At 64.9% G+C, this 12,376-nt stretch overlaps 1 protein-coding gene across 1 annotated transcript in view; it reads right to left on the reverse strand.

Annotated features, from left to right (window-relative positions):
* CROCC2 (ciliary rootlet coiled-coil, rootletin family member 2) overlaps positions 1-12,376 on the reverse strand; it is a 71,943-nt gene that overhangs the window by 48,032 nt on the left and 11,535 nt on the right. The window contains 9 exon segments of the mRNA XM_089916069.1: positions 152-340; positions 495-587; positions 661-757; positions 1,905-2,084; positions 2,640-2,743; positions 6,656-6,821; positions 8,636-8,742; positions 10,798-10,925; positions 11,850-12,000. Of these exon segments, the coding sequence (XP_089772195.1) occupies positions 152-340; positions 495-587; positions 661-757; positions 1,905-2,084; positions 2,640-2,743; positions 6,656-6,821; positions 8,636-8,742; positions 10,798-10,925; positions 11,850-12,000 (1,215 nt within the window).

Consider the following 12,376-nt stretch of genomic DNA (forward strand, 5'->3'; position numbering starts at 1 on the left):
AAGCCAGTGGGGCTCCCGACTGCCCGAGAAAGGATGCACTTCAGACCGGAGACCCTGCCCGGGGTGTGGGGTTCAGGGGCAGGCGCCTGGTGGGCTTTGTGGCTTTGCTCCGGTGGGGACGGGGCACAGCGTTGCCTCTGTGGCCGCCCACCTGCTCCCGCTGCCGCCGCCTCTCAATGACCACCTGCACAGCCCACAGCACAGGGTCCAGGGCGGCCGGGGAGCAGCCCTGTGGGGGGAACGCAGCCCGTGGGGGGCTCCTTGGTTGGCCCTGCGCCTCCTGGCCTTCGGTGCTGCCGCTCCAGGCTGGCTCCGGACACCCCACGTCTGCCTGCGCCACCTTCAGGGTGCAGGGAGGAAGTGGGGGAGGGGAGAGAGCGCAGGGCTGAGGTCGGATGGGTCCTTCCAGAGCATCTCCCGGGGCTGCTCGAAGCACCAGGACCCTGCAGCCCCTCCGCTGCTCCACGCGGGAAGGACCTGGGACGGGCCCGCACCTTTGTGATGCTGTCCAAGGTGAGCTGCAGGGATTCCGCCTCAGCCCTCAAGTCTCCCGGGGCCCGCCGGCCTCCACTGCGATGGGACTCCTGCTGGCGGGGGGAGGCTGCTCAGCGGGGCCCGGATTCCCCCACCACGAGCCGCCCCTCTCCCAGTGCCACGCACCAGCTCCTGAACCTCCGTTCTGAGGGAGGAGATGGTTTCCTCCTTGTCCGCGTTCTGCTCTGTGAGCTTCCTCACCAGCAACGTCTGCTCCCAGAGTCTGGAGAGAAGTCGGGGTGGGGTCGTCAGTGCAGAGAACAGAGGCCGGGACACCGGCGGGCCCTGGAACCCCCCGGCCCCGTCGGCCACCTCCTGGGGTGCGGCCTGCCTGCTGGCTTCGGCCGCCTCTGCCTGCGTGGACCTTAGTCCCGCTCCAGTCAGACACCTCTCTTCTGCTCTAGAACCTGCAGTGGCTCCCGCTGTCTCAGGGTAGAGCGCAGAGCCCGAGTGCAGCACTCAAGGCCCCCGCTCTGACCCTGACTCAGCTCTCTAGCCCCACAGCGTGGCTTCCCAAGGCCCTGCTCTGTCTTTGGGGTGTGGCAGGTGCCGTGCTCACCTCTGGGCTTTTGTCCCGGCTGGTCCCTCTGCCTGGAGCTCCTCTGCCACCGTAAGTCTAATGGTCTTTCCTTCCCGGGACCGCCTTCTTCTCAAAGACCCCTGGCTGCCCCCCAGTGCCCGGGCCTCCCTTCCCGTGGGCCCAGAGCCCTCGGCTCAGGCCCCGGGCACTGAACCCTCGGGCTGTGCTGGACCGCCCGTACCCCCGGGCCCGCCGTGGCTCTCCTCCGGGGCCGGCTCCGGTGTGTTGGACTCACTGACCCCGAGGGCGCTTGTGACCACATGAGCCCCAGGTCCCGTGGAACAGAGGCCCGTGGCAGCGTTAGGAGCTGCCTCCTGTTTCCTGCAGAAGCTGTCCTCACGAGACCTTCGAGCGCCACACGTGAGTTCCGTGTCCAGAACCTCCCACGATAACTGGGGGTGGACCCCGGCCCCTCTGGGGGCCCTCAAAACAGGCGCCCAGCCCTGAAAGGATAGGCCTTTTAGGCCTGAAAATTCCACTTCTGGAAGCAGCCATGGGGAAACGGTCCGAGTACACCCAGGGCAGTGTTCACAGAGACGCGCCCAGTCGCAGGGCGCTAGCTCTGCCTCCAGGGGATGGTGGGTAAGGAGGTCTGGGCCCGCCTGCCTTTGCCACGAGGTGGCGATTATGAGCCGTGGGCGGCCTCAGGGCAAGTGCCCCGGTGTCAGGGTGTGGGGTGAAATCAGGAGTTACAACTGCACGTGAGTGAAGTCCCAGACCCGCGGCCGCTGGGCAGATGGGTGGGCGCGGCGACCGTCCCCGCCCCCCACCCCTGACCTCCTGCACCCACCTGGCCTGGAGTGCCACCTTCTCGGCGTCCCAGCGACCCCGCACATTGTCCTGCAGCTGCGGCTCCAGGCCGCTGGCTGTGTGGCTGGCCGTCAGCCGCAGGTTGGAGCCGAGGTTCAGGCAGGCCGTGTGCAGGCGCTGGGCCGTCCTGGCCACGTCCACTCGCATGTCAGCGAGGCCCCTGGGAGACAAGGGCGGCACTCCGCTGAGCCTCGGGGCTGCCTGTGGCTTGGCCTGGAGGCTCCACGCTGGGTGGCAGAGGTAGGGTCTGGTGACAGGCCTGCGGCAGACCCCTCCCGTGCCGTCCTCAGGGGAGGCCCCGCCGGGTGGTATCTCGGAGGGGCAGGGGTGAGCGGGGGATGGGCCAGGCCGGACAGGACAGGCTGTCCACCTTGAGCAGCACTTCCACCCTCTGAGCCTCAGGGGCCCAGGGTGGACCGTTGGAGGTTCTCGGCAAGGGCCGGGGGGGAAGCCAGAGTCCCTGCGGGTGGATCCGGCCCCTGACGCTGCATCTCCCTAGCCTGCCTCTCTTCTCTCCCCTGCACCCTTGCCTGCCTCACTCTGTCCATCCGTCCATCTTCTCCACTGCCCACCTCTGCTGCTGTCTCCACCACTCCCATCGGGCCACCCGTGGGAGGAGTGTGGTGGGCCCGATGCCTGGGCATCAGGTGCCCTTCTCCCCGACCCTGATGGAGCCCACGCCTGGCTCTGGGTGGGCAGGGTGGCTGGCACGCACCTCTCGGTGGCTGCACGCAGCTCAGCCAGGTGTCCACGGAGGGCTGTGACCTGTCTCTGCAGGAGGAGGACATCCTGGTGTCCCACCGTGCGAGTACACTGGGTCTGAAAGCAAGAGGCTTGCGTCCACTGCAGGCGGAGGCCAGGCGCTGAGGGGTGAGGGGAGCCCTGCGGCCCCATTCACCCGCCCCACAATCTGGTCCTCCGGCTCCAGGCGGGCGGAGTGCAGACCCTCATCGCTACCCTCCTGCATGTGGCACCTACCCCACTGGCTTACCTTACTGAGCAATGCAACTCGCCCCCGTCCCCGGGAGGCAGTGCTTTGCTCCCCTCCCCAAAGGACCTGGGGAGGTGACCACTCCCAGGTCCAGAACCAGGCCCCACTCAGCCTGGTTTCCCTGATGGGGCTGTGGGCAGCACTCAGCTCCCGCCCTCCAGCTGGGGGGTTGGGAGCACGACACAAGGAAAAAGGCCTTGCCTTCTCCAGGACCTAGAGAGCAGTGCTTACTCTCGGAGGGCCCCTAGGATGTCGGGAGTGGGGCCTGGCCCTTCAAGGTGGCAGGGAGGCAGAAGCCTCTGCCAGTAGGAGCCCATGCAGTGGTAGGGGTGGGGGAGCCACCCTGAGAACAGGCGGAGTGAACAAGGTTGTAAGGTGCAGTGAGAGCCCACCGCTGGGCTGTGAACGGGGAGGGGACGGGGTGGAGAGTTGGGGGCAGGAGTGGGATGGGGTCATGTGCGGTCAGCGGCGCCAGCCTCGCAGGGAACTAAGCTGAAGCCCAGAAGGTCCTGAGTCCCCCCACCACCTTCCCAGCCCCTGCACTGGGCTGTGTCCTGAACACTGACCTCCAGGGACCCCCGGGGGGCTCACCACCACACCCAGTGCTTTCCAGGGCTCCCAGGGCCCCTCCTGCCTGTTACAGCCCCACCCGAGGCTTTTCAATGTTGCTTCAAACAAAGCACTTTCACATCCTGCCGGTCCTCCAGCCCAGGACCCACACGCTCACCTGCTACTTCATGAAGCCTTTGCCGATCGCCCTCCCCTGAGCCCCCATCTGAGGTGCCCCCCATCGAGCCCAGAAACACCCTGCTGTGTACCTTGTGTAGGGAACGCCCTTTGCGCCTAGTGCCAGAGCCTTGTGTATACTTGCACCCCACCCCCCAACTGTGACCATCAAAGAGCAGGGATTAGACATCCCTCCTGCTGACACGAAAAGCGGACTCCTGTCCCTTCTGCCCACTGAGACAGTGGAATACTTGAGATTCCACACTTTACAACTTCTTGAATGCAAGGCTGGGCGGCCGGTATGGTAAGGGACACGCAAGCCAGGAACCAGTAAACTCAGGGACTCGAGGGGGACTTGCCAAACAGTAACTTGAATACGCTTCCTTGACCACAGGGGCTCTGGGGACAGAGAGGAAAGCTTAAGGTCCACCCAAGGGGGAGTCTGCTCACATGTGGAGTGATCCCCCAAGCTGCACTCCAGGTAAGGTGTGCTAGAGATGGGCGAATCAGCACACACGTGTGCACGCACACACACGCACACGCGCACGTACACAGCTGCTTGCAGGGTGCTATAACGAGGTGCCGTGGACGGTGAACAAGCGCACACACACACACACACACGCACACACACACCTGCCTGCAGGGCGCTGTAAAGAGGTGCAGTGTCCCCCACAATTCACATGTTGAAACCTAATCCCCAACATGATGGTATTTGGAGGTGGGGCTTTCCAGTTCCACCTTCAGGATTGGTGTTAGTGTCCTTATAAAAGAGGCCCCACGAGGGTCCAGTCCCTTCTGCCATGTGAGCTTACAGCCAGGAGGTATCGTTCTGTGACCAGGAAGCGCTCTTCACCAGCCGAAGGGCCTGGCGCTTTGATCTTGGACGTCTAGGCTCCAGAGCTGTGAGAAGTAAATGTCTGTGGACAAGCCCCCAGGCTGGGGTATTTCTGCTACAGTGGCCTGGAGGGGCCAAGACAGTAAGGAAAAAATCTCCCTGTGGTTTTGGAACCACAAGTTAGCCTTGGTGCAGTTTTCAGCCTGGATTCACAAAACCTGGGTGGTTTAAAAAAAATAATAAAGCTGAAAATTTACTTCAATGTGGCCCAAAGGTTGTCAGAGCCCCTAAGAACCTGTCCTAAGCAAATGACAGTCCTTTCTGGAGCATACCACATTCATTCCAGGTTTCAAAGAATTTTGAGTCCCAAGGATAACACGCAGCTCTTAGATAAAATTTTTTTAAAAAAAACCACCAAAGACACAAGGAAACACAGCACCATGACCAAGACCTAGCAGAAACAATAGACTCACACCTTGAAGAAGTTCAGACATTAGAACGTCAGATGCAGACTACAAAATAATTGCTTCCTAATATCATCAACGAACACACAGGAGGCTTGAAAATACCAGTTAAGAGTAAGATAGCTGGAAAATATACAGAATACGCGTCAGAATTTCTAAAGATGAGAAACACAACGTTTAGAATTCAAGCCTAACAGGCAGGTTTAAGGGAGGTTGGACACCAGAAGAGAAAACTGATGACCAGGAGGGTAGATTCGAAAAAATTATCTACCACATAGACCAGGGGGGTAGAAGGAAGGAAAGTCTGGGAGGTTAAGAAGCGTGGGAGGGAGCACGGGGATGGGTAAGGTCCACGGGGCGGGAGAGGACAGGGGAGAGCGGGACGTGGGTGACACTGAAGGAGGTGACGGCTGCTTGCCAAGGACAAGGGAAGCGCGGCATCCTGATGAGTCCTCAGCAGGATAAACACAAAGAAACCTGCGCATCTGCGGCGGGAAGCTGGCAGGAAGCTGGCAGGATGCAGTCACAGAGAGCGGCAGCTCACAGCGGCCACGGCAAGAGGACGACGCCCTCCGTGGCGGGCCAGCAGACAGAGGACGGAAGAGCCGCCGGCCGGCGGCCAAGGGGGAATAAAGACCCTCGATAAACCAGTGCCAAACTGGACCCGAGGCCCATCTCCAGGGCATTTGTTTCCCTAGTGGCCAAGGTGAGGGCGTGATGTGTCTCCCACGTCTCCCCAACCCCACGTGGGAGCCCGGCCATCGACGACCACCCTGTGATGACAAACGCATATTCCCTCTTGGCGTTCCGTCCCCGTGCCTGGGTGGCTGCAGCAGGAGGGGCCGCTAGGCTTCTGACCGGAACAGCTGTCCAGCAGGAGGAGCTCTGTCCACACAGTGGGGTTGGGCCTCTCACCCCGCCCGATCCGTGTGGGAAGTGCCGAGACGGCCCCTCTGAGATGGGCTTGTCCGAGGGACACCTGTGCAGGGTCAGCCTGAGGCCCAGGCACCCAGGGACCTGCTCGGCCTCTGCTCCTGCCACGTCTGGGGAGAAATCCTGCCCATGGGGCCCGCGGCAGACGCTGGGAGGTCCATGGGGACATCCAGGGACGATCGGAGCAGAGGTTGCAAGCCCAGCGGGGATATGGACAGGCAGAGGCGTGGGGTGACCCGTCTCAAATATGTCCCCTACCTCAAGCTGGACGTCCTGCCCCAGTGACCAGCCCGGGATGGTCAACACAGTATCTCCCCCCAGCAAGGCTGAGGCCTGGAGCCCCGTGCCCTGACCCCGTGCCCCAGGGCTGTGGGTTTCAGAAGAGGCTGCGTGGGCCCTGCTGGGTTGGCCAGGGAGTAGGGGGCTGTGGTGCGGCCCAGGCTCCTGAGCCTGACCCCGAGTCGGGCCTGTGGAGACTCTTCTCTCTAGAGAAGCTCGGCCACACCAGAGCCAGGGCTCGGCCCTCACTCTACTTTCCAAGCCCAGCCAGGCGTCCTTCTCTCAAAGCGGGGGTCTTCCCACGCAGTGTCCCCCACCCTGCAGACTAATGTGGCCAAGCCGAGTGGGGGACATGGTGTGGCGGGAGGCCAGGGGCCTTGCCCCCAGGAGGGGCCATAGCAGAAGCCAGCTCGCCGTTTCCCTGTTCCTGCCCCCCACCCCGACCCCGGCCACGGGCACCAGACCAGGCATGCCCCTGCCCACGGGCGAGAGCTGGGGAGCACCTCTCTCTGGGTCCAGCGCTGCCTCTCCCGCAGCTCCAGCTTAGCCCGCAGGCGGAGCATGCTGCGCGTCGAACCCGCCAGCTCCTCGACCAGTCTGTCGTTGGCCTTCTTCATGTGTCCTAGCTGCTCCCGCAGGAGGGTGTTCACCTGGGAGAGGCCGGTGCTCCTGTACGGGCAGGGACGGAGCGGCGTGGCCATGGGCGGGTGGCCTCTCCCTACAGACGTGCTCAGACAGCCGGGCCCCGAACCTCCTGGGCCCAGACGACCCCAGCTCGACTGTGCAGCGCCCAGACTGCCCCTAAGAGGCACTGGACACCTGCAACGGTCCTCAAACGGGGGCCAGCCTCTGGGTGCCACCCCGGCACGCCCCCTCCTGCCCTGACTTGCTTGCTCTCCCCACCTTCCCCCCCTCTGGGCTCCCCTGGCTCTGCCACACACCTGTGGCTGGCTCCTAACTCCAGGGTGTGGGGGTGACCCCGAGACCAGCACGAGGGTTAGGGCTTGGGAGCCTGGCCGAGGGTACCAGGGCTGGGAAGGTACCCTGCCGCGCAGGGCTGGGGCAGAGGGAGTCAGGCCTGCCCCGTGGAGGGGGCAGCCCCTCTGGGACCGTGGGGGTCTCTCTCCACCCAGGGTAGTCTGCATGTGGCTGCAGTCAGGGACCCCAAAACCTCTGGAGCCCGTACCTCCCGGCTAGCCACGCGGCCACAGGGACTTCCTCTGTTCCTGTCTGCTCTGTGGGCATCAGCCTCCTCTTGGCTTATTTACCAACACCCTCCACCCCCCTTCTCCAAAACTGGTTTTCAAAATGCTTCTCAGCACTTTTCTTCCTTATCCAGAGTCCCTGAGGATGAACCAAGGCCGGGAAGTCTTCCACAAATGGCTTAACCTTCCCCAGGTCTGGAGACAGAGCTGGCCGTGGAGTGGAGGCTCATCCCTCCCGCTGGCCGCCCTGCAGGGAACGTGGAGAGATGCCCTTCCCTTCCGGGGCCATGTCCTGGGGCTTGGGGCTACCTCCGGGGGGGCTGGGGTATGACACACACTTACCAACGGTGCACAAGTGAGCCCGATCATGAAATCAGAGCGGCTTGAAGCCAAAGGGGCCTGGGAGTCAGGGCTGGAGTGTGAAGTGGACTGGGACTGAGGGGAGAACCCTCGGGCCCCCCAGGATTGGCCAGGCCAGCCGAGGGCCAGGAGCAGCTCAGGCGGCCTTCCTGGAGTTCAGGCCAGAGCCGCGGCCTCAGCAGGCGGTGGGGGCCTGGGGTGACACACGAGGGAGCAGAGGGCCAGGGAGGCCCCATGACCTGTGGGACCTGCACTCTCGCCTGAGGCCCTGGGGGTGCTCCTCCTCCCCGCACTGCCCCTCCCCGTGCTGCCCCTCCCTGTGCTGCCCCTCCCCGTGCTCCTCCCCCTGCTGCTCCCCGTGCTGCTCCTCCCCATGCTGCCCCTCCCTGTGCTCCTCCCCCTGCTGCTCCTCCCCCTGCTGCTCCCTGTGCTGCTCCTCCCCGTGCTGCCCCTCCCTGTGCTGCTCCTCCCGTGCTGCTCCCTGTGCTGCCCCTCCCCATGCTGCTCCTCCTCGTGCTCCTCCTCGTGCTCCTCCTCCCCGTGCTGCTCCTCCCCCTGCTGCTCCCTGTGCTGTCCCTCCTCGTGCTCCTCCTCCTGTGCTCCTCCCCCTGCTGCTCTCGTGCTCCTCCTCCCCGTGCTGCTCCTCCCCCTGCTGCTCCCTGTGCTGTCCCTCCCCGTGCTCCTCCCCCTGCTGCTCCTCCCCCTGCTGCTCTTCGTGCTCCTCCTCCCCGTGCTGCTCCTCCCGTGCTGCTCTCCGTGCTGCCCCTCCCCGTGCTGCCCCTCCCTGTGCTGCTCCGCCCCGTGCTGCCCCGCCCTGGAGTCACCTGGGAAGAGGTGCCAACAGCCCCACAGCACAGTGGCGTCTGCAGTGACGGCCGAGCTCCCTGCTGCCCCACTGCCCTGCCTGCCTGGCCTCACCTCTGCTCGGCAGCCTCTAGCCGGCCGAGGGCTTCCTCCAGGTCGACGCTGTGCTTCTGCTCTGACCTCTGCAGCCGAGCCTCGGTGGCCTCCAGCCGGGCCTGCGGCTGGAGAGGGGCATTAACCCACCTGGCTGGACACTTCCAAGCCCAGCGGGCTGGGCAGCTTTGGCACAAAACCCTCCCAGGGACGGGTGAGAGGGCTCCCCTTCGGTCCGTAGTTGGGGCGGGGCCAGGCTGGGATAAGGGCTGGGGTCGAGCTGGGGTCAAGCTGGGTCTGCTAAGACGGGTCAGGCGGGCAGCCATCCGTGCCATGGTCCTGTGCCATGTGCCCACGGCTGGCGGAGTGGGGGGCCAGGCTCTTGTCCGGCCACATAAGGGGTAGGACGGCCGAGATGCAGAGCTGGCCTGGGGTCACCCCCATGGGAGTGAGTGAGCTTGGGGTCCCGCCCCTGCAGCTGCCCTCCTGCCTGTGCTCGACCCTCCGTCTGCTCCCAGCCCCTCATCCAGCGGGTGGGTGGGTACCACACCCCCAGTAAGTGGGCCTGGCAGGGAGGGGAGCCCCCCAAATTGGGTCAGGCGGCCCCCGAGCCTGCTGGAGCCTGAGCAGATGGGGACCCGGGGCTCTGAGGGGAAAAGGCAGTGCTGGGGGCCCCGACCCGAGGAGGCCGGCTGGTGGGGGCCTGAGGCAGGTATGTCAGGAGAGCTGAAGGGCACCCTTGTGGCACGACATGGGGCCTGAGTACAGGGAGGTGAGTGGCCCCCGCAGCTACCAGTGGGATTGGAGAGGAGGGGCCAGGGGTCCAGCCGAGCCGAGGGGCCTGGGCGGGGGCTGGAGTCTAGCCGGGATGGAGGCGCCCACGGAACAGTCACACGGCCCCCTGCTACCACCATCCGCCCCGCCCATCTGCTTGGGGAAACCTGGGGAGGCTGGGCCCCTCTGTGGCCCTCACAAGAGGTGCTGAGCCGCCTGCCGGAGCTGGCACAGGCCTGTGAGTTCAGAGCTCACTGACTCACGAGGTTTCCCAATCGGCCGCAGGATTTCTGCAGCTTCTATTCCCATAGGGCCTCTAGTTCCCAACATCTCCCCACCCTGTGCTAGGAAGATCCTCGCCCCGCCCCCGCCTGCGCAGGGCCCAGGGTGGGTGGGAGACATCGTGCCGGGATGAGGAGGGCCTTCCCAGTCCTGCCCGGGGGGGGGGGGGGCTGGTGATGAGAACAGGTGTGACAGTTCGGGGTGGGGGCAGGGAGCCCCTCCCTCTGTGGGGCTGGCGACGCCGCCTATCCCAGGAAGCCTTCGGAACCCTCGAGGAGACGAGGCTGACCCAGGGCCCTCGGGCGTTCGGCACTGGTCACTGGTCATGCCGGAGAAAGACCTGAGTCAGGTCTCAGTCCCCCCAATGGCAGTGTGGCCCTGGACAACTCGGACTAGCTCTGAGCCTCAGTTTTCTCATCTGGAAAGTGGAGTCATCTGCCCTGCCACGTAGACCAGGGGGACTCTGAAGACACAGGGGCTCCCAGTGTGCCACCCTGTGGGCCAGGCACCCCAGCCCAGTCCTGCCTCAGAGGCCATCATGTCTTACAGTGGCAGACATGGGACAGAGGCTCTGGCCTAGCAAGTTTCGTCACCTTTCTGCCTCGGTTTCCCCATCTGTCCACCAGGAGGCCCTCCCAGCCCCACTGGTCGTGAGCAAATGGCCTCTTGCCGCAGCCAGTCACCCTGGAGGGCCCTGCGCTGCCCAGGGCACTGAGGACAGAGGCCCAGGGGCTCCGTCCGCCCGCGGCCGTCGGGGGTGGGGGCAGGGGGCGGGGCAAGCTCCTCCCGTGGGCAGTTGCTGCCACGTGCCCACGCTGGGCTGGGGGCCGGGCCAGGGGTCAGGAATGCCCCAGCCGCCCCCAGGGCTTCTGGCAGGTGGGGCACAAGTCAGTGCTTAAGCTGGGGGGGAGTCCTGGGGGACCCCGGGGCCGGGGAGCCCCGGGCACCTGTCCTGCTCTCATCGGTCCCCTCCAGCCTCAGCTTCTCTAGCCACCGCCCAGGGTCCGGCCGTGCCATGGCTGGCCACTGTCATTCCACATCCTGAGACGCGCTGACGGATCCACCGGTCACCCCGGGCCTGGCTGCCACCCTCTGGCTGCCACGCACGCGTCCCTGCGCACGCTCACCCGCTCGCTGACTGCGTGGTACCTGCCGGCCAGCTCATCCCGCTCGGCCCCCGCCTGGGCCAGCAGCTCCTCCAGCCGGGACAGCTCCTCCTGCACGTGGGCCGAGGCGGCTGGCGGCTCCCGCAGCGCTGCAGGTGCAGCAGCAGGTCAGCCTGTGGCCAGGCCAGCCCCCAGCCCGGCTCCCTGTCCCACCGCCGGTCTGCCGATCTGCCAGGACTGACCCCGGGGACCCCGATCTGGGGCCGCACCTCAGCGGCGGGCCTCCCTTCCTCTCCTGTCGTGGACATCACGTTTCACCCTGGTACAGACCCACGCCCAGTGCGAGCCCCAAACCAGTTACAGTGGAGTGTGCGGGGTGGCCTGGACGCTGGGGATCCCACACCCCCGTCAGGCAGTGAGAACTGCTGACTCGGGGTAACCAGATCTCACCCCCAAGTAGTAAGTTGCGGTTCTAACCACACAGTGGGCTTTCTTTTTCCTTAACACATGCAGTGAGGTCCCCAGTTCCTCTAGGAGGCTGGAGAGCCCCTTATTTCAGAAAGGGGTCTCGGGACCCCTGCACGAGGGGGTCGGGGCACACTCTGGGGCCTGGCTGCCCTACTGGCTGGGTGGCCTCGGTGCAGGGACCCAGCCGTGCATGCAGCCGTGACAGACAGTGAGAGGGCACCGCGAGGGGGCCCTGGGGCTGGGGGAGCAGAGCTCTTGGGGGGAGGGGCTGCTTAGCATTCACACTTCCTGAGTGTCAACCTTTAGGATTTCATCATCTAATGAAAAATGAACATACATTAAATCAAGACTGGTGGGCACAAATGTGTGACAAACCAACGCGGGCTAGGTGGGCATGGTCCCTGTGGCCTAGTGGTGAGTGCGCCGTGGGGATGGGCTTCTGACCCCCAGGGACGATGCCGTGGGAAGGCGTGGTTCTCGCCCTAGCACAGGGGAGGATGATGGGCCGGGAGGGGCCGGCCCGGTCAGGGGACAGTGAGGGGCTTGGCTCCCTGAAGCTGGACTCTGATTGACGGCTCTGCAGCCCCCCTGGTGGCCCCCCTCACCTTGGGGCGGCTCCTCGCCCAGGCTGCCAGCCACAATCTCACGGATGCGGGCAGGCACGGGGATGGGTGAGGCCCGCCAGCCTCCCCCATGCACGGTCAGCGCCCGGTCTTCTCTGCTGGCCACGGGGCTCAGGACGGTGTCCTCCAGCCTCTGAAAAACACGCGCTCGGAGATGACTGGGGCTGGCAGGTCCCCGGACAGCTGCCACAGCCGCACGTGAACCCACTGGAGTTAGTGGGCCCTGCCACGGGGCTCCCATACGGTGGCAAAGTGCGCTGGAGAGGACTGGGCGAGGTCACCAAGGCCCGTGCCTTGGTTTCCCCACCTTTCAAGGTGGGAGGGCGCCCTGCCCATCCTGGCGCTGCTCTGAGCACAGGTGAGGAAAGAAGAGCTGGCCCGGAGAGCTCCGAGCCTAGGGCACCACCTCGTCCCACCCTTCAGTGCTGCTCCGTCTCTGCGGGGGCTGCACTGACCGTCGTGGTGGACCTCTCCGGGGACGCTGGGAGGCAGGCTCCTGCCTCTGGCCC

The sequence above is a fragment of the Delphinapterus leucas genome, chromosome 8, assembly GCF_059928025.1.
Source record: "Delphinapterus leucas isolate spDelLeu-1000000601 "Yukka" chromosome 8, BTC_Dleu_Yukka2, whole genome shotgun sequence".
Taxonomy (NCBI): Eukaryota; Metazoa; Chordata; class Mammalia; order Artiodactyla; family Monodontidae; genus Delphinapterus; species Delphinapterus leucas.